This window comes from Molothrus ater, chromosome 3 (genome assembly GCF_012460135.2).
Source record: "Molothrus ater isolate BHLD 08-10-18 breed brown headed cowbird chromosome 3, BPBGC_Mater_1.1, whole genome shotgun sequence".
NCBI classification, from domain to species: domain Eukaryota; kingdom Metazoa; phylum Chordata; class Aves; order Passeriformes; family Icteridae; genus Molothrus; species Molothrus ater.
This window is the reverse complement of record NC_050480.2, coordinates 50,094,233-50,116,308: the sequence shown is the minus strand read 5'-3', so window position 1 is coordinate 50,116,308 and position 22,076 is coordinate 50,094,233. Positions and strand designations below refer to the sequence as shown.

Sequence of the window (22,076 nt, the reverse complement as noted above, 5' to 3'; positions counted from 1 at the left end):
CTTCCCACTTCCTCAATACTTGGTTTCAGCTGTCTGGGTGCCACAGTTACACTCAAAGCCTAATTGCAGTCTTTCCTGGAGGGATAGCTTTTTAGAGTCAGGGCTAGTGATGAAAAATTACCAAAAACTCAAAGAGAGAAAGTGAAAATCACAGAATTACTGAGGTTTGAAGTGACTGCAATCCAGAGGTTCAGCTATAGATTAGATTCCCAGTTTCCTTTTCCACTGCTGATCTGACAATATTTGATGGTGCTTTTGTCAATACTGCATGTATTTCTCCAAGCAAAGGTCTAACTGCTTGGAGAGGAGGTTTTAAAAATATCTGAAGCCAGAATTTAAAAGCATCGAGCTGGGGAGGGGGAAATCAGGATCCCCTGACTCCACAACTAAACTCAAAAGCAAGTGTTAATCTTCAGTCCAGAACATGTCCCCTTTCTGCTGCAGACTATCTACAGCTTGTTAGTCTAGTGCTTAACGTCAACAAAATGTCCACACCCCTCAATGTGAGAGACACCCTTGCATTTCACTCAATTATAACATGGCACCATGTCACACAACAAAATTTTTCCCACTTCTGAGCCAGCCCCACTGCGTGATCATGTTCATCCAAGGAAAGTGCTAAATTACTGTCCTCCTGATTTTTTCTATGCATCTGCAGCTGTAGAAATAGAGCAGTGAGTCACTTAGGTATCTCACTGATAAAGCATTGCATTTGATTAGCAATCAATATATCTCTTCCTTCCTACATGAATATTCTAAAGAAAATATAAAAGTATATTTAATTATTCAGTTTGAAACTGAAGTTATTGATGTATAACAAAATCATCAGCAAGGTACTGTATGATTGTGTGATTTTTCCTTTCCACTGACACAGCTAGTTGAGAATAGTAAAACACAAACTGGTAACGCACATATTAGAAGGCTTTTCAGTCTTATGGCAACAAAGATGACAAGAGCAGAGGTGAATACTAAAGTGGCCTTGAGTCAGACACACTATTCTCTCTAGTCAGACTTCCTGAATTATCTCAGTATCCATTAATATAAATTAAAGCACCTAAATAACCTCACTTTAGTCCCTAGTGTGAAAATACTAATAAATCTCTACCATAAAATGTATCAGAGATACAGAGAATACACAGAGTGGGTAGTAATTGAGATATTCTAAAGAAATATTTGGCTTAGCAGTTCAACAACATACAAGTCTGAATGCAAAATTTATATACCCAGACAGCTTGCTTTGATATGTGGAAATCAAAGCCAGTTAATACACCTGTGTTTGCTATTCATGCCCATTCATGTGAAAGAGAAACCACAGCCTTTCCCCCTTCCTCACTGAAAAGATCACTGCCTTTTTTGGGCATAAAAGTGCTCCTGGCATAAGAATTACCCAATTATTAGCAATTATAAGGGTGTTCTGCAAGAAAAATAAGCAAGGACTTCAGAGTATCACTTCTATTCTGGCATTCAAGGGAGGAATTTCCCCATATAATGACTACATGAAAAACCTTTCTAAAGAGAAAGGCAAAATCCCCAAGAGGTATTCAGAAGAAGGAGAGTGTCAAGCCAAGCTTATGCAAAGGTAAGAAGTACCTCACCTAGCACAGAGAGGAGAGATAGTGTGGGAGGGGAAAGCTTTAAGTTCATCTTGACAGTTGCAATTGGGCAGTTCAAATCTTCCCTGGCTGCCCAGGACACACTCCTGCACAGTCCCCAGCCCTGGCCTTTAAGTCTGAATACTATCAGAGTGCTGGTTTTTTGATCCTCCAATATGGCAATCAGCAGAGCATTCCATGTCACTCACCCTTAAAAATCAGAAGGATTTGGTACCTAGTCATAAGTTAGTCAATGTCCTTCCATCTTTAAAACAGAGGCCCCAACTTTGCTTTTTTCAGTTCCAGATGAGAGCCAGCTAGCACTTTTCTCCATTTATTTACAGGAACAGTTAGAGCTACTCATACCACTATTCCTGTCTAAGGATGGCCCTTCACAATACTGCACATGCTCCAAAAGTGTGTGAGGCAAGACAACTAACTGCCCTTGCACCTCCTTCCTTTCACTGCCAATTCCAACATGCAGTCATCTGAATGTAAAAAGCATCTTTACAGAGTGCTTTCCTCAGCTAACCAGATCCCTTCACACTTCCATCTGTAATACAGGTGGGTCATAACAAACCATTAATATAAATATCCAAGACTTTTTTTTTTACAGTATGGGAAGTGTAAATTTCTGGCATATTCTTACTGGGAACAGCAGGAGATATTCTGGATAGAATATTGAAAAAAATCCCCAAACGCATTAAAGTGATTTAGGAGCTTACACACCAGCAACTTACAGTGAATTCTGTACTCCTGCATGTCTACTTTCACACTGATTTTGCACGACTAAAAGCTTTTGTGTAATCTTTGATGGTTGCACTCTTAATACCTGTGAGACTGGTGCAACTGTGCAGTGAGTCACAAAGAACCAGGCTGGCACCACGGCTGACACAGTTTCACACAAACCTGCTCACACTCAGGAGTGTCTAATGTCTATCTGCACTAGATAAAGACATATTTTATCTTCTCCAAATGAATAACACAGTCTAATGTAGAATCATAAGCTGTCTTGAGGACACATTTTAGCAGATCCAAGGACATAAACACATTGCTGAGACCAGCTGCTAGAAATCTCCCTCCTTCCTCTCTAAAGGCTTCAGCCATTCATCAGGCCTGGGTTAGCTAATAACATTTTCAAGTGTTGCAATGACATCTGTAACCTTCAGGTTACAATCTGTAGAGATGTCTGCTTGATTTGACTGTTAGGCAAGGCTCAGATCTAATGAGTCTGTATTTTAACTGTCCTGATTACAATATGTTCTGGCCCTCATGTCTCTTGAAATATTTAAATCAAAATAGAATTTTGCTTTGTTCTCAAAATGGGAAGTTGAAGTTGTAGCCTGATTTTTACCAATATACATATTTTGCTAAGGATTTGGACATCAAAATTTCACTCAGTGAAATTAAGACAATGTTCTCTTTTCTCTTTTGCACTTCAACTGGAACTGAACATGGTTTTCTAATTAAAAAAAAAAAGCATACATAAATACAATGTCTTGGCTTGGGTTTTCTGCGGTTTGATGTTTTGAAATTATATTTGCTTCTCACATATCAAGAGAACTTGAGAAGATATTTACTCAGAACTGTAGAAAAATACAGTGTTCACATTCTTCTTAGTGTGGGGGCTTTGCCTTGCAGATGTACATTCAGGGTTTCAAAGAAACTGTGCATGCACATTCTGAATCTGTAACACTCAAGAATGTAAAAAAAGTAACTTGTAAAAAATTATTGCATTCCAAGAGGAGCCTGTTGGTTCAGTACAGCAAGTACTTAACTCTTCCCCTTTCCCTCTGTAGAGACAAAAGGGGCAGGAAGGAGGCGTGCTGGGTTAGGAAGGCAGAGCAGGGTGTCATCAGTTAAGCAGAAGCCTGCTGCCATAAAACAGGTAACAGTCCACACAAATACTGCTCCTTTTTTTTGTTGCTAGGTTCACCTCTCTGCGAGTTCTGACACAGTGTGCGTATTCCACCTCCAGTGTAAAGAGTACAGATGGTAGAGAGCAGTTTCTGAGTGGATAACATACATTTGTTAGACCCATGATGTCACATGGAAGAAACAAAATAACTAATCTATGCTCTTAGAAATAAAGGATGGTCAAGGAATAGACCCAAATATATCAATCAGTACTAGGTATAATGAACATGCATAAAGGAGCACCAAGCCTGTTCCAAAATGGCTTCACCAATGATCAGCTATAGCACAACAAACCCTGCAGCGCAAAGTTTACACCCAAACATCTGAAAACTGTCCACCAGCATCTTGCTTTGTACAAATTATACAGGTATTGCCAATACTGATGTAGAAAAATGACTTTTAAGTCATACAACCAACATGATCACAAGGCAAGGCATTTTGGTATCGCCTCCCTGCCAAAACAGAACCTCCTGGCAGCTCAGTTCCTAACATGCTCACAGGAGAATGCTAGAGTATTCATAGAAATTGAAGTTCTCACAGAGTATACAAAACACTAATTTTCCTTACGCACTGGTCCAGGGACATTTTGATGCCAAAACAGACCATGCATGCTCTGCCATTAGCACTTTGCAAAGAGAAAATACAGCTAACAAATTACACAGCACCTGTGCTCACACAATACAAAATTACAAGTGTGCACAGCCCATCCTACAACAACTAAAGCTCAATAACAAACTTCCAGATCTGCAAGTCCTTTGCCTGTGCTCTCCCATGGAGGAAATTGATTGTGCTGCTGAAGTTTGTTAAAACTGGAACCACCAGTATTCTGAATCTTAATGAAAACTATTTCCTATCTAATCCAGGGAAACACAAAATAGAAATGAAAACAACTGACATCTGCCAGTAGGAAAAGGGAATCAAATACTGTCCTAAAATGAAGATTTTCAAGGCAGCAGCTAATTTATTTGCTAACCCCAGCATTCAGTCACACAGCCTCCGCTGCAAGCACTGATGTGTGTGAAACACTAACCTTCATCACTTCAACCTGCAGGTCTTCATTGAGCGATGGAGTCACTTTGACAGCATTCAGCATCTGATTAAGCAACTGTTTCTCATCTGAGTCTGTTTCCACGGATACAAACCTCTCATCAGACAGCAGCTTCTGCAGAGAGAAAATGGCAATGTACATGTTGAGACAAAACTGCCTCTGCAAAGTACTGCACCTAAACCCACTAGGGCTTGGTACTAGGGTGGTTAGGCTTTCTGTCTAAAATTTTCAAATTAATCCAATAATATAAAATACAAGAAAAACAGCAAAACTGGGAGATCTGTGTCATGTCAGTTGCCATTGCAGTATCCTCTTTGCCCATCCCACATCCCCAGTGACTAGAATAAAGCAGACATCAGTAAGTGATATCACTTCAGCTAATGTCCTTTGCAAAACCTCTCAGTATTTTAGAAGCTGGGAGGGACTGCAACCTTTGCAGCCCCTCAGATCATCAAAACAACAAATTTTTAAAAAACCCACTCAGGCTAGCATGCTGGCTTTGAACTAGTGCTATCAGATCTCCTGCCCAACAGGAGACATTCACCTACTGTCCCAATTACTCCAATAGAGCACAAGTGCTGTGGAAGTGGCAGTTTTGATCCCTGGCAAAATGTGTTTTGTGTCATACAGAAGTTGACCACTAATGAATACAATCAAGTTCTCAGACAAAAAGCACAGTTAACAAGTGACTAACACAAACACACACAGAAACCAACCCAAGCTGACATGATACCAAAATTCCTTGTCCTGACATTGGATTGGTTGAACTGAATTCAATACAGACTGATTGAACCTCAGACTGAGTATTTTAGACTGATCAGATTTACTCTGTCCAATATCTCAGAAACATCTCCCGACATTGTCAATGGCACTATTTCCTTGGAGTTCTAAAAATGCCTCTTCCATACAGTCTATGACCATCGTCATGGGTGTCTCCCATTAGTGGCAGGCATCCTGCAAGAGCTGTATCCAGACAAGTCTTTTTGCAGCTCCTATCTTCCCAGAAGACCCCACAACAGAGCAAAACTAGCTTGTCTTAGATCCCAGGGACACAACCTTGCTCTGTCTTAGTAAAGACTTTGAGCAGCCCACTTCCCTCTCCACATTCTGCATCACTTTTTTACTGATGCTCATCTGCAGCTTCAACATTGCAGCACAGTTCACTGTTTCACTCCTACTTCTTACTTCCTATGCTTGTACTGGTTTTGGCTGGGACAGTGTTAATTTTCTTCACAGGAGCTCAAAGAGTGCTTTGTTTTGGATATGTGACCAAAACAGCACTGATAACACACCCGAGTTTTGCTATTGCTGAGCAGAGCTCACACAGCCTCAAGGCTGCCTGTTTCTCAGACTGGTTCCCCAGCGAGTAGGCTGGGGGTGCAGAGAGTTTGGCAGGGGACACAGCTGGGATGGCTGACCCCAATGTGACCACTGGGATATCCCAAACCATATGACACTGTGCTCAGCAACAACAGCTGGGCAAAGAAAGAGGAAGTGGATGGAACACAGATATTCACAGTTAAGGTATGTGTCTTCCAATATAACAGTTAGCCATGATGAAGCCCTGCTTTGCTAGAGATGGCCAAACACTTGCTGCTCCCTGGGAAGTGGTGAACGAATTCCACATATTCCTTTATTTGCACATGCAGCTTTGCTTCCACTATTAAACTTTGTCTTAGCCCACAATTTTCCTCACTTTTATCCTTTTGATTCTCTCTCCCATACCTCTGAGAGGGAAGGAGTGAGTGGGTAAAGCTGAACTGCCAGCCAGGGTTTTAAACTCAGAATGCTTTAAAGCATTTCCCACATACCAGAATATCAAGTGTTTTAGCTCTGTACAGCCTGATGAGATTTAATTAAATCTGCAATGACAATAATGGGGTTTTCTATATAAAGAAGAATGTTTAGTTCAGGATGGGAGATATGGAGCTGTTGGAGTCAGTGCTAAGATGACAAAGAAACTGGAGCATCTCTCTTATGACGAAAGGCTGAGAGCTGGGACTGTTCAGACTGGAGAGAGAAGGCTCAGGGAGGATCTCACCACCACATATAAATATCTGAAGAGTACAAAAAGGACAGGAACTTTTCAGTGGTGCCCACTGACAAGACAAGAAGCTCTGGGCACAAACTGAAACACAGAAGGTTTCCTCTGAACACCAGGAAAAAATTTACAGCAAGGGTGATCAAACACAGGCTGTCCAGAGAGGTTGTGGTGTCTCCAGCCCTGGAGGAACCTCTTTTCCAGTCTAAACAGTGCCAGCTCTCAGCCCTCCCTCATAAGAGAGATGCTCCAAACCCTTTATTATCTTAACAGCCCTTCCCTTCTACAACCTCCCCGTGCCCAATATGAGGAACTATCTAACCAAGTGTCTGACACCTCATATGCTGGATAAGGTGAGTTTGAATGATCCACTTACATCTTATATTCCCAGAACAATTTCTTTCTGGCCCTCCAAGAGAAAAAATTCTTTTTGGAAAATGGATTTTATACCCCAGCAGTCTGCCAGGCTTTTCCACAACTAGCATCCCCCTAGTGATAAGTATTTACTGACTTGTACTCATTTGTCCAATTAAAAGAACAGTAAACTGCTTTAGTTTTTATACTGTCAAACCCAGGAGAGGTTTTTTTTCTTGCTTGTGCTGCATTGCTGTTCTCTTTTGCAATTTCATAGACTTCCAAATCAGATGCTGTTTCTACTGTTTTCAGTGTACAAAAAACCCAGAAAAGTGTCCACACATAAAGAACACAGCTCCAGATCCTCTATTAACTTCTCCATCTTCCAAGCACTGCTGTCTTCTTTTCTAGAGGAAAGAAGACAGCAAGTCCCAGCTTAATTTCTAAGATGCTTAGCAGTGGCAAACTTTTCTGGGAGTAGCACAGGGCCACAAGGAAGAGTACATCTACATTTCAATGTTAAAATCTAAGACCTCCCACCTATCTGCAAAACATTTTTAGGCTTCTTCAAAATCACCAGCCTTTACTTGCATCCTAACTTCTGAACAGAAATGTGAACATTATTGTTAGGTTCACTCAAGGACAGATGCTTTTTCTGTAGTATTTTTCAAAAGAAAAGCCTAGATTTTCTTGACACCCACTGCCTGCCAACACCCTCCCACTCTAAAGTCATACCTGCATCCCTGCTAGAGCCTGTTGGGCCAGCTTCATGCTCTTTGATTCCAGAGCCAGTTGAAGAGGAAGGAGACACTTCTCCCTAAGGAAAATTTAAAACAAGTGAGAGGGGAAAATGCAATTAAAATTGGTATTCAAGTAACATTCCAGAAGGGCTGTATCAATTTCAGAAAGATCATGTTTGCATACAGCATCCAAAGACAATTTCACAATTCTGTGAAGCACTTTTACCCTCTAAAGAAAGCTGGCATATTTCACACACTTCACACATCTCTAATCCAGAAAGCACCTATAAGTGCTTTTACATTGTGCCTTTGTTATACTCCCTCCTCTTAAAGCGAGGAGAACTCGCTGAGAGTTTGAAATCAGCAGATCAACAGGTGCCAAAACAAGGTACCTGTGCATTAACTGGTGCTCCATCAGCCAGACACAAACAGGAAAAAAAGAAGGAAAAAAGATGATTACAGTGTATAGTACTAACTGAAGGACGCCAAAAACTGATGGTTATTTGGACCTGCATCTCTTCTAGGCAGAACACCACATTTTAGACTTTCTACAGATTTTTGCAACAGCATATAAACATTTTGGGCATTATTAATACAGAATGAATTTATTCTCACATTAAAGTGGATGAACACTGGGAGGAGAGGGGAAAATGAAGAAAGTCATAAGCCACTGGAGTGGATCCAGTTCAGTTTCATGATAATGAAGACAGGTGGGAGCTCCTATGGCTTATGTGTAGCTACCTCGCACATCAGCATGTTGCCTGCCATCTGTCATCACATACTGCAATGAACAGAGAACAATAAGAGCTTTGATAGATGTCCCAAAAAGAAGAGCAAAAAATGACAAACAGGAGGATGGAAATTAGAACAGATTCAATTAGCTGAACTTCCCATCCTTGCTAAAAATGTTTAACTGAAAATCTAATTAAGGTTGCTGCAGACTGTGCTCCCACTGTATTCTTGGAGAAAATGAATTGCCATTGTGTCATTTCCTGTTCTTGTTACACACTCAGTCAATTAAGCCTTTAGCATTTCTATGCTACAGCTATGAAACACCTGCAGAGATATCTTACAATGTTTGATTAGCTTGAGCACCTTCACACTTCAGTTCAACCTCCCATTTAAATGCATCATCTGATAGCATGAGAACATGAAGGACAGGCAGATAATCCTCAGGCAGAACAGGAGAGAAGGATGTAAATTAACACAGTCCCTTCTAATGTCTTAAGAATTCGGTTCAATAAGGCTGCAAAATAGGGAATGCAGATTGGAATTACCTCAATGGATTTGAGTGCAGTGAAGTAACGGAATGAGGTTTGCAGCCCGTTTATAATTCCACTCTGTTTTGAGCAGTCCCTCACCATGGGATTTCATTGCTTACTGCACCGTCTGCAGTTCTGTATGGTTAAGTGACAATTCATGCAGGTTTTGTAGTACTACACATGAAGGACATCTTACATAAGTGAAGTCCTCAGAATAAGCTGATGCACAACAATACACTTCAAAACATGTTTAAGAACATTCTCCATTTACATAATGTACAGAAAGTAGTTTCACACCATAACTCTTGAGCATCCATACTGCTGCGTGCTGGTGTGGACATACATACACACACAGTTTGAGGCACAAATACCAACTTAACCCTGATTGAAACACATCAAGTACAAAACAGAGGGAGAATGAAAGGATGGGAACACCTTTGACTGGGAAGAGAGGAAGCTACCTGCCAGGGCAAGCAAAAAACCTCAGCGACAGAACCAAGTGCATAATCTGGGGCCAGTACCTCCCAGAGCACAGGCTGTCCCTCCTGAGCTGCCTCACTCCATGACTGTCAACTTTGCCAACTGCAGAATGAGTGATGGGAACACACACAGCCTTTATATTCAGCACCCTAGGTTACAATGACCTTTCTAGTTGTCCAAGCTTGCTGTGGCTTGTCAACCAATCAACCTGCCTCTTTACCTGCAGGTCTGGAATAAGGGATGCTTTGGCAGGTCAGTCAAAACAGACTGCCAGAAGGGTCAGAGCAAGACAAATTACTATTGTATGTAGAGAAATCATAAAAATCTTCCCATTCTCATTGTAATGACAAAAAAAGCCTTTAGTGAGAAAAGAATGGGTCATTAATTCACTCTCATGATAAAAACTGTAATGAAGATAGGAAATTGCCTAAACTTAACTCCTTGTTGTTAGTCCCTGGAACACAGTCTCATAGCCCACCTTCCCCTCCTTGACTTAGGGAAAGGGGCATGATAAATGAAGCATTTTTCCCTTCATGCAAATGGTGATAATCCTACTATTTTAAATCCCATTCCTGAAAATTAAAGATTAAAAATAAGACAGCTCTCTGCATTATCTTCCCGCTGAAAATTACATAGGAGAAGCAAAATTCAGAACCTCAAGGCCTTATCAGCATCCAGTTTGCATTCCACAGAATTATTCACAGCCCAGTCAAAGAACAGATAAGAATTTGATTCACCACTGTTGCCATTTTCTGATACACTGTTTATTAGGCAGGATAACAGTCATAGCCAAAGTCTGACATATAGTCAGAGTAACCAACGATTGAAAAGATTTTCTCCATCTTGGCTGCTTAAAAAGAACAGAGTAGCACAGTGTAATATTATTAGCATCACTTATTCAAGAAGAAGAGTTGGCCCATGATGAGAAAATAATTGGTAGAGACGAATTCTCAGAATTCTGCAAGTACCCACAGCTGCTACCCTTATGTAAAACAAACAGAAGCAAACATTGTCCTTGCACAAATAGGAATGATTTAATTTACATAAAACAAATTCTAGTGTTGTATATATGAACACATGTACATATAAAAATAGAAACATAAATCTTTTTTCCTGTACTAGTTTAGAGAACATTGGTAAAAAGATTTCACCAACAAGTTTAGGCATAATGAAAGTATTTAAAACCTGGACTAGGGACATGGAATAAATGCATCATTTTTCAAGTAATAACTCTTCAAGAAGAATGAAGATTTAAGTCGTTGCTCACATTCTAGAGAAATGATTACTGCAGAAATATTATCATCCCACTTACAAAGAGAATTACAGTCAAACTCAGGTTGGAGAGAGGTTTGGAATCCACAGTATATAAATACAAGGCAAGTTCTCCCACCTCCACAATGCAGGAAGTCAAACCAGATGATTACAACAGACCCCTCCAGCACTAAAATTTCTACCTCTATGCAAGTACAAGTTTGTCAGTAGTACTTAGAGAAATAGTAGAGCAATAGGATAAAAGACAAATTCTGAAGCCTTCCAGTTAGAACCTTCCTTTTCAAGAAAAAATAAAACAACAAATTATCTTTATGACACTGTGACACTACAAGATGATCAGGCACCATTAGGCAACTTTGGTGCTACCGTGCTATGTAAGAATGAACAACCACTCAGAGTTGCAGTTTACAGGTCCTGGAAAAAAAAAAACAACAGTTGGGAGACTGTTGCCAAACTATGTAGATATAAATGCTGACTTGCATCCACAGGGCCAGGATTTTAATCCAGTTAGTCACTAACACAGAGACACTTGTGGGCATGTTTCCTGTGTCACGAGATTTGCCTCATATATTTGCACCCATCCGGTGAGCTTCCACCTTTAAAGAAATTGTAATCTCTGGCTGAAGGCCTTTTCATTTTTCCGTCTCACCACTTGCATCTTATTTTTTTAAAAATCTCATTATTTTCCTTCCTACAGAGCACAAAACTCTTTGGTTTTATCCAGTTACAATGGAAAGGCTTCTTCTCTGACTTATGGTTAATGTTCCTTTTCTTTCCATATCCAATTTTCTCACCTCAGCTGCTGACATCAGCTCTCTCTCAGAGTTCCATCCAACTCAGTATTTAATTTTTCCTTCCTCTTTTTTTTTTTCATGTATTCCCTCTTCCCTTCAATCCTTTTGCTTTTCAAACCCAGACACAAAGTCTTCACCCAACAGTTCAATAAGCCTGCCTTTGCAGGGAAATATGAGTTGCTTATCAGAGGATGTATAATGACACAGGGGAAAAAAAAGAACAGAATAATGCCTAAATGTAATTTCACACAGTTTCCTAGCTAGAACTTTAATAATTCTTTTTTCAACCTGGAATTGTGAATGAGATTGCAATTTAAAACTGCTTGGTATTAAAGAAGTGACATAACGGTATTTATAATCTTTTTTATTTACATCCTTTCTAAGATAAATGAATTTGCCACTACAGAAGCAGCATAGCTCTACTCATGGGAAAGGCAAACATGAGCAATTTAATCCTCCAGCCAAGCCAGTGCAGCCAAGACCATAGAATTCATACGATCATAATTAAGTAGCTCAGCACAGTCACTCAGCTGGAGAGCACTTCTGAGGTCATTTGCCTCCTTGCTATACTAGCTAATAACATCTTGATTTTAACAGAAACACAAAGTTCCTAGATAGGAACTTGTTGTCAAGATGAGAACAAAACAGAACCAAAAAAAACCCCTATAAGCATAAGGCGTCCTTTTACTTGAGAGGAGAGGAAGAGAGACAGCAAAAGATTCTACACAATATTAAAGTAAGGTGGACAAGGCCAAAATAATAATCAGATGCTTCCAGTCTCCAAAGCTCTAGTGTAATCTCTCTCTGACACATTCTCACTGCTCTCCCTAGAACATCCACCTCCACAGATATTTGCCCTTTGTGCATAAGGTATCAATAGTCACTTGCAAATTCTGCTCTTAAAAAGCTTGATGACACATCAAACCTCACCAGGTCTTAATCATAATGCAATCTGTGGCCTTTATGTGATTTTGTTGATTATGATTTGGAGTATGAAGATGAGGTGACAAGCTGGACTTGCTCAGCTTACAATTTTGAAAGTTTATCAAACTATTCCATGAAATCTCTCTTCCCGATATTTGGTAACTCTGGAAGGGAAGCTAAAGATTTGTCTAGTGAAAGCATTTTGTTTCAAATTTTAAGCACAAAATGACAAATAAAGTGTTTTATGAGAATTAAGCTTCCATCAAGAGGAGTTTTACAATGCTGGAAAAAGGCAGGCTGAGGGAACAGAAAAAGAGACACAGAGGTATCATCACATGGACATCCTGCAAATTACCTTATTTTCTCCACTGCAGCTGTGAGTTACAGAAACCAGATGAAAAAAAAGGAGAATGAGGTGTATTTCCAGTCATTACTAGTTACATTTTGAAGGTCAACGCTGTAATCTGCAATGCCATTCAACTTTCACAGCAGTTCAGTGCTAAATCTTGACAAGGGACGGTTGCTAAAAATATCCCCATGTTTGCAATGCATTACGTAATTTTATACTCACTGCACTTCAGCATATTCAGTTTCTTAAGCAAACAAACATTGAAGGAAATGAAAGGTAGTGAATTTCCTGCAGCTTTGTTACTTTTCATGGAATGTAAATAAAGGAAATGTGAGAAAAGACTTTCATTATTCCCACTCACCCCTTCATTTTCAAAACAAAGAAAGTCATGACTTGCACAGCATCGAGCAAAGATCAGAGCAGAGCATTTAGCAGGAAAACAGTCCTCTCAGTTTCAGTGCCACCCCTCTTCCTGCACCATTTAGCAGGAAAACAGTCTCCTCAGTTCCAGTGCCACCCCTCTTCCCGCCCCCAACCATATTTCATTCTCTAAGGCAATTATCAAAAGCCTCATGATGTTCTCATTTTCTACTCTTCTGCAAGCACTGAAAGTGATCAAATGTTTAAAACAAACACACATACTGCTATCCTGTTATCATCCTTAGAACCTTAGGTCAATATTTCAGTTGCATTTGTTGTTAGAAGTCTGACAGTTAAAACTATGGCTGCTTTCATCCTCAGCCCCGCCCAGCTGCTCCCCACTCCCATTCTACTGGCTCCCGTGAAGAAAATCAACCTCAGCCCAGCCAAGACTGTGGGGTTTTGTCACAAAATAGAATGAATTTTTGGAAGAGTCTATAAAAGGAACAAAGACCCAAGGGAGTGGTGATTATTATGGTTCACTAATACAAAGAAGATCAGGAAAGGCAGTAAGTTAGTTTCAGAAAGAGCAAGCACTGCTCTTTTAGAAAAATACCACTGAAACTAAAGAAACAAACCTCATTCAAGCTCACAAGTAAGAGTAACAGAAACCATGTGTCTTTTTTCATAACAATGCTAAATTTTGCTCATACATTCAAGAGTCACAACCCCAGCTGACAGGTTTTCAGGGACTCCTGAGGATGATCCCTCACCCTTTCCTCCCCAACACCACTGTCTTTTGGGGTCGCAGACCAGGTGCAAAATTTTGCTGAGATAAAAATACCTGCCCATTGGACAAGAAATAGGGCCACTTACATATTCCAGATTAAACATGCAAATTGATTCAAATACTGTATCAGTGGCACATTGCCTTTCTAAACACTTTTTTTCCCCCATCTACTCCTCAACATTAGAACTGAGAATGCAAAATTTTAAATCAAGACCAATGCATGTACACCATCCAAAACACCAAATGGACTACATAAGTGCTCCCACAAGTCTGGATCCAGGCTGTAAACTGCCAGCATGGGAGATGCAGGTCAGTACTCCACACTGTCACTAGAATCTCTTCTTGGCCAGTTGCCTGCCAGGGAATTCATAATTCACTTGCTGAATGGCAGACAGTGACCATGTAATGGTTGAGCAGCATGAGTCACATCCAGCAGTCACATCCAGGAAGAAAGCACAGGAGCACCTAATGCCAGGTGGTTGTGGCAGCAAGAGCAGGAAACAAATTGTTTTAAAAAAAGAGAAAGAGTAAAATAGAGAGAGATATGCTAAACCATCCCCCCCAAAAAGCCCTCAGAGATAACTATTCCTCCCTCCCCACTCCTTACTTCTGTTCAGGGGATCTGCTATGTATGTATCAGCTTTCCGAGCCACTCTCTCCCAGCAGAAAGAAACTAACAGAAAAAATCAAGAGATGGGAGAAGACATAAACGATGAAATCACAAACATTTCTTCTCAATAGAGAAGGTGAAATGCATTCCAAGACCCGAGATTTTGTAAGTGGATGAATTACCTGCAAAGCTAAGTGGATTGAAAGTCTCTAAAGCATTGTTTGTTTGGTGATGATCACACCACAATTACTGCTTTTATTACTTGTTGAGCACATGTAAGGTAAAATGAGTGAGCTGTGTTGTTTTATTTAGGAGATTATAAACTGCATACTTCTCAAGAACTATGTCAGATGCTAATCTAGAGATACCAAAAAAAAAAAATAATTAGTAGAACTGCCACTTTCATCCCCGAATGTTCTCCTTCCCACATTTCCATGACTATAGAAAAAGTTCACAAACTGCTCTCAAAAGCTAGCACCAACATGATTAACCCTGGGACACAAGCAAGAAGAGACAGAATCAGACATGAACTGGTTATTACACAGGACCCCGCTCCTCATTGACTTCTGACTTTCCAGCTGTAATCTCCAGAAATACTGATCACTTTTAAAAGGACAATGAAAAATGTAAGAGGAATTTTAGTGGGCTGACCCTGACTGGATGCCAGGCTCCCACCAAAGCCACTCCGTCACTCCCCTCCCCAACTGGACAGGGGAGAGAAAATATAATGAAGGGTTCATGGTTTGAAATATGGACAGAGAGAGATCACTCTCCAGATAACTGCCACAGGCAAAACTGACTGAAATTAGAGACACTAATTGAATTTGTTATTACCAAAACAAGAGCAGGGTAATGAGCAGTAAAATAAGCCCTAAACACCTTCTCCCCCAGTCCTCCCTCCTCCCACCCAGAGGCACAGGGAGGCAGGGAATATGGGTTATGGTCAGTTCATCACACGTCGTTCCTGCCACAGCTTAGGGAAAGGAGTCACATCCTGCTTCAATGTGGGTCCTCCACAAGGATGCAAGTCCTACCAGGAAACCTGCTCCTCTGTTCATGAGTCCACAGATACCTGCCAGGAACCTGCTCCAGCACAGGCCTCCCACAGGCTCACAGCCTCCTCTCAGGCATCCACCTGCTCCAGTGTGAGTCTGCTCCATGGGCTGCAGGTGGACCTCTGTGCCCCCATGGACCTCCATGAGCTACAGGGGCATAGGTGCTTCTCCACGGTCTGCACTATGGGTTTCAGAGGTATCTGAGCTCAGGCACCTGGAACACCTCCTCCTTGTCCTTCTTCACTGACCTTGGTGTCTGCAGAGTAGTTCCTCTCACGTATTCTCACCCCACTCTTCTCTGGAAGCAATAACATCTGCAAAACAACTCTTTTCCTTGTTCTTAAATTTGTTATCATAGAGGGGTTGTCACCATTTCTGACTAGCCCAGATTTGGCATGGGGCACTTCTGTCTTGAAGCCAGCTGGCATTGGCTCTGCTGGACATGGGGGAAGCTTCTGGCAGCTTCACACAGAAGCCACTGCTGTAGCCCCTCCTGCTACCAAAACCTGGCCATGCAAACCTAATTTGCATTTCTTCCAAAAAGAAATGCTCCTTCAGAAGTCCCAACCAATCTCTTCTTTCCAGCAAAGTCTGTGCTGATAGCAAGTCACCAAGTTTTACATAGCCTGTAAGGCATGACTTAATGACATAATGCATTCCAAGAAACTCTGGCAAGCCCAAGTTTTTTCAAAGCAGTATGTGACTGGCAACTGCTGTCTAGCCTCTTATTTTATCCTCTGATATGTAGATAATCCTCATGAGCATTAAACTGCTCCAATCAAACTTTTTTTTTCCAAAGCTCATTTTCTTGTGTCTGTTGAGTTACCTTTTATAGCTCATATTTCAGCGTCTAAAATCACAACAAGCCAAGAAGAGAGCCTTGTTCAGTGTATAGTACTGGCCTTAGGGGAGAATTTGCCATGTGAAAATGCTGAAGTGAATATAGCCCAACTGAGTAGCAAACAACTGTTTGCTGGCAGACAACACTAAGGTCTCTAAAGCTATTTTCCATGTGATCAACTCACCAATTAAAACACAAGCACATCAATTTATCTTATCTAATTCATTATTTATAAGTCAGCCACCCAGCCTCCTTAAGCACTTAGTATATATCCAATTTTCACAACACATATTCAGAGACAAATACCATCATACTAGACAGATCACAAGAGGCCAGTTACCAACAGGTTATGTGACTCTCCCTTCTCAAGAATTCATGGAACATCTACAGCAAAGCCTTGAACTGACTTAAGGCCATTTCCATCTTGATCCACTTTAATCTTTGTTATTATCTCCCACCCTTGCCCAATACTCTGATCATAAGTTAAAAGTACTGAAAAATCACATACATATTCCTATCTCAAGGCAGAGCTGACAAGACTTTGTGGGAAACTCTGTGTTTGTTGGAGATTTGTATTTCTTTAGGAAGTGAGACATTTAAATAATGACCCTCACTAGAATCAATATGCAAGGTCATTAATGGGGATTTTGATTCATAAGTCCAATTAACAGCAAAGGAAGTTGAACAGCAAAATAGTCTCATCTAGCTCCCTGAAGATACACCCAACGGACTTCTATGAAACTAATTAAAGAATTACATTCCAATCTGGATGGTCAGTCACTGGGACTCCCTTGCGGCAAAAGGTGCTCCCAAACACAGCAGGCATGTGCTATCTAAACTGCTACCAGATAACTGCTGGAAACAGCTCCTATGCAAATGCTACAGCTGATGTCCCCAGTTAATTGCACAGATATCAGGGAACTGTAACGTGGTCTGCCTCGTGTTCAGTAACACCAGTCCAACATAAGATGAAACCATGTGATAGGTCAGGGACATGACAGAACACAGTCTAACCCAATACTACAGTGGAAATAAGGATGTAGCTAATATAATACATGTCAAAAACCTCTTGAACTCAAATGCTCATAGTCTGAGGAAAAGCAGAGACACCTTGTCTTCCCCATTATCACACTGGGACCACAATTTTACAAAAGACAACTTTACAAAGAACCTCTACTCATCTAGAACTGGGGTCTCAAAAGCAAAGAATGGCTTTTTATTTTATAAGAAAGAAGTGAGTATACAGTTTACATATTCTCATTCTTGTGAGTAGCCTTCATTCTTCAGTTCTAGAGAGAAAAGAACCTAAGTGTGAAGAGTAGATTAAGATTCCAACTGGATGAGCAGCTAGAGGCTGATCTGTGTTACAGCAGCTGATACAACCTGCACCTGCTGTAAGATGAAAGCAGAAAAGAGGCACCGCCAAGACATGTCCATCCTGTATCTTGGCTGTGTTTCTGGTCACAGGCATTGCTCGACTTTCCAGGCTATTCTTTTCCAGCATTAGGAACCAAGCCATCACAGTGCTGCTTTTTAACAAATACCAAGCGAAGAACTTTTATCTAATTTGCACATCATGCAAGCAAACTCCAGCCCAAGCTGTGGCCCAGTGTGCTGATCTGGAGCCTGGCAGTAGCTTGTTATTAGAGAGTGAAGGGTATGTTTAGCAACATCTCCCACACCATCTAAGGCTGCATGGCTGAGCCTTACCAAGGATCCCACAACAAAAGCTTTTGTCCAAATCCTCTTGTGTACCTTTCATTTTCCAAAACATTCAGTAATGAAGTGCATTGCTACTGACAAGTCTAAAATTAAGAGCTTATTGCTACACCTGAAAAGGTATTAACTTTACTTTAAAAAGGGGGATTTACAGTAGAGAAAATACCCCAACTAAACAAATACATCATTAAGAACACTGGAGGAAGAAGAGAAAAAGGCCCCTCTGTAAGGAGATAGTAGGCAAGGGGAAATGGAAGAAATGTGGTTAACAGCTAGCTAACCAATTCATAGGGAATGACAATAGCACCTAAAGGCACAGACCACACACCATATTAGAGGCTGATAAACGGGAAGGTGAAGAGACAAGTTTTCTCCAGCCACAGTGTCAAGTAAACATAATTCTAGTGGACCTACTGAGAATCAGTCATCCAGCTGTTTCCATTCTGTGCTGGAAATGCATTGTGTCTGGCACTGGTCATGTCAGACCTGTGCTACATCCATCCCCCATTTGATTTGAGGCCTCTTGCGGATTGCAGCTGACAGGAATTTAGAGTGGCAAAAGAACTGCTCCTATTCTTTCCCTGTTTGGTGATTGCTCTGGAAGGACTAGTTCTTCAATCCCTACCTTTCCTCGCAAAGCATATATGAAAGAAGCCTCAGGGAATCTTGAGGTGATAAAAATACTCCCAGGAAAGTAATGTTGTAGCAAAACAAATGTCCCCCCCTATAAGCAGCTCACAGAGGATACCTGAGAGGATCACAGGACAAGCCAAACATACAGCAGCATTCCTATATCCTCCTTTATAAGCTCAAACACTTCTGATTAAGGTACTTCTGAATAAGAATGGTACCTTGCATCTGATAGCTTTCAATCAATTTCTTTCATGGATTTGTTGAGGTGGTTTTTGCATGCATGCAGTCTTTCAGCATCCATTACATTCTCTAAGAAGGGAAGCCTAAGCATTTCATATCTCAACTATTAAGCTCTATGAAAGAACATGCTTTTGTTTTAAACAGTGCACTTGCTAGTTTCCTTTGATGACTCTTAATGGTTCTGTCAAAAAGAACAGTGAATAATTTTACCTATTTACCTACTCCATAACAATGACAATTTCCAAAATGAGATTTTAAATAGCTAGACAAATCAGGGCCAAGCCACCTCTCCCATTTTATATGTGTACAAATGGAGGTGGGAAGAAGGAAGAAGGCTCACTCAACATAATCTAGCAGGCTAAAGGAAGAAGTAGGCATAGAAACTGTATTATTTTAGTTCCTAGTCAGTGTCCTAGCTATATGATGATATAACTTTTTAGTTTCTCGAGTATTTCTTTTCAGTAACAAAACCTGATTTAGATTCAAAAGAACACACAGAGCACACTGAGAAGAACTAAGAAGCATCATTGCTTATTACTGAAAGATGGAATTTAGCAGAGAACCTCTTTAGCCCATAAGAGAGCCCTCCTTTCTAACCAATGTCACCACTATACATACTCATGCCCATTTTAACACATTTCCTTACATTTCATCCAGGGCCAAATGCCAAGGACTCATCAGAAAATTATCTACTACTACCAGCCAAGATATGTATATCTAAAAACTACAGAAATCACATAGATGCAGCCCACTCCTCTACCTCACTTTCAATTCAAAATTTTTGCTTCAGTTTTACAAATACTCACAAGCTCTAAAGAACTCAAGTTCAATGTTCTTACCTCAGCTGATATGGTGGTATCTTGATAGTGGCATCGGGAGAATCCAAGGTTTCTGTATAATTAAAGGAAACAACAGGGCTTTTAAAAGAAACTTCTGAGTTCAGCCACAGTTAGCACATCTGGCTACAGCCTCCAAGCCAATGATCCTAAAGTTTACACCTACTCCACTTGACAGAACAACAACCACTGCTGCTGTGAGCTGCCAAAGCTTTGCATAAATCTGACAGGACGTTGCATGCCCAATGAGAAGACATCGAGTACCATTTTCCCTTTCACTTATCAGCACTTCAGCAGCACATCCACTAAAACTGGAACAGTATAGAGGATACTGGCATGGCTGCTGTGCAAGACTAACATGCAATTAATGAAGCAACTCATGCAACATCAAGATGAAGGGCCAGTAATAAGAAAGCAACAGGTCTGATCTACCACAGAATGTAGCTATGCATGGATAAAACACAAAAATTTAAAGCAAATGAAAGTATCCCAGTTATGCTGATTTAAATTAAGGGTCCTGATGATCAATGTTCCAGGTTGGAAATGTCAAAAAACACTTCAAGACACAAAAAATCTCAGAAAATGGGTGGATGCTAAAATGTACCTAAGCTTGTACCCCCCTGAAAGATTAACTCGTTATACTGATCATTATATTGCAAGGATAAAAGAGCTCATGTAATCCAGTAGAACAAAACTTCTAGCTTTTAAAATAGATTCCATAAGCCGGCGTAAAAACTGTACGGCATGGTTTTTACGATGATTTAAAGGAGGGAGGGGGCCTTTAAAGAAAAAGACAGCACCTCCAAAACATACACGGAAACTGACAGCTACTGATACCCGTATATCTGCCTCGCAAGAGCCACGAAGCAGATGCAGGCGGTGGGGAAGGCGAGGGCGGGGATGCTCTCCGGGACCGGCAGCAGGTGCCACGGCCCCTTCCAGCAGGCGCGGAGCTCCCGGGCATTTTGAACGGCCCAGGAGCTCCGTTCTCTTCCCAGCCGCTGGAGGCTAAGCTAAGGAGGCTCTCCTTAGCGCGGAGCAAGTTTGTTGAGGTCTCCCTGCCCCCTGCTTTAGAGACCCGCTCCATCGGCGGCTCCTGCCCCGCTCCGCTCCGCCGCCCGCGCCCCTTACCGATGGCCCAGGTGCAGCTCTCCTTGATGGCCCTGTGCTTGCTCCCCGACGCCTCCTTCTGCAGCTTTCGCAGGATTTCTTCCATCTTGCCTCCCCTGGGATATTCGCCTAGCCGCGGGGGAGGAGGAGAGGCGGCGAGGAAGAGGAGGAGGAGGAGGCAGGAGGAGGGCGGCGCGGGCGGCGGAGCGGTGCCGGGGCTGTCCCCGCCGCAGCAGTGCCTAGGCGGGAGCGGAGCGCGACACCCCGCTGCCGCCCCGCTGCCGCTGATGAATCACGCCGAGCTCCGTGGCGGGGACACGTCAGTTGTTGCCGCTGCGGAGTCCCTCCTCCTCCTCCTCCTCCTCCTCTCCCACCCCGGGCAGGCGCCGCTGGCGCAGCGGGGCTGGGGCGGGCCTGGCCGTGCCCGCGGGCGCGCAGGGACTCCCTCCCGGCGCTGGGGCTGGACGAGGCGCGGAGCGGAGCGGCGGCGGCGCCGCCGGAGCCGGGCCCTGCGGCGGCAGCGGCGGCCCCGCGGGAGGCGGGCGGGCGGGTCGCCATGGCGACCGGCAGGCGGGGGGCGCCGGCAGCCCCGGCCTGCCCGCCCCGGGCGGCGGGAGGCGGGCGCTGGGTGTGCGCTCGGGCCCCGCCGCTCCGGCCGGGGCTGCGGCTGCTGCCGCTTGGCGCAGCCCGGGCCTGCGGGCAGGTTCCGCTGCCCGGCGCTCCGAGCCCGGCGGCGCTGCCGCAGCGCAGCCCCGCTGTCCCGCAGCGCTCTGCGGAGCCGCTCCCGCAGCGGGCCGGACGCAGGGAGCCAGGCCGGCGCACCGGCGTGAGTGCCGGCGCTCGGTATATCCTGCAACCAGTGCGGTCAGATAAGTGGCTAATGAGAGATCTGTGCCTTTCTCCTTAGCTGGCAAGTGCAGAAGGACTTAAGCTACCTGTCTGTGCCTTCACAGGAACGCACACCTTAATGTCCCCAACAAACCAGCCTCCAGGAGAAAGAGCAGCCACTCCACTAGCTCAGATCTTCCTCCTCACACGCGGAACGCTTCCTACCCACCAAACCTCCTACCTTCTTCTGTTTGCTGTTTCCCTGCCTTATCTCTAGTTTA

General features: G+C 42.5%; 1 protein-coding gene across 2 annotated transcripts in view; it reads right to left on the bottom strand.

Moving 5' to 3' along the window:
- ARFGEF3 (ARFGEF family member 3) overlaps positions 1-21,402 on the bottom strand; it is a 96,688-nt gene extending 75,286 nt beyond the window's left edge. For both annotated transcript variants that reach the window (XM_036379416.2, XM_036379419.2), the window contains exons 1-4: positions 20,989-21,402; positions 19,861-19,912; positions 7,688-7,769; positions 4,540-4,671 (exon numbers count right to left, since the gene is read on the bottom strand). In XM_036379416.2, the coding sequence (XP_036235309.1) occupies positions 4,540-4,671; positions 7,688-7,769; positions 19,861-19,912; positions 20,989-21,073 (351 nt within the window). In that variant the 5' untranslated portion in view covers positions 21,074-21,402. The remainder of the gene's footprint in view (positions 1-4,539; positions 4,672-7,687; positions 7,770-19,860; positions 19,913-20,988) is intronic.
- Between the last annotated feature and the right edge of the window lie 674 nt (positions 21,403-22,076).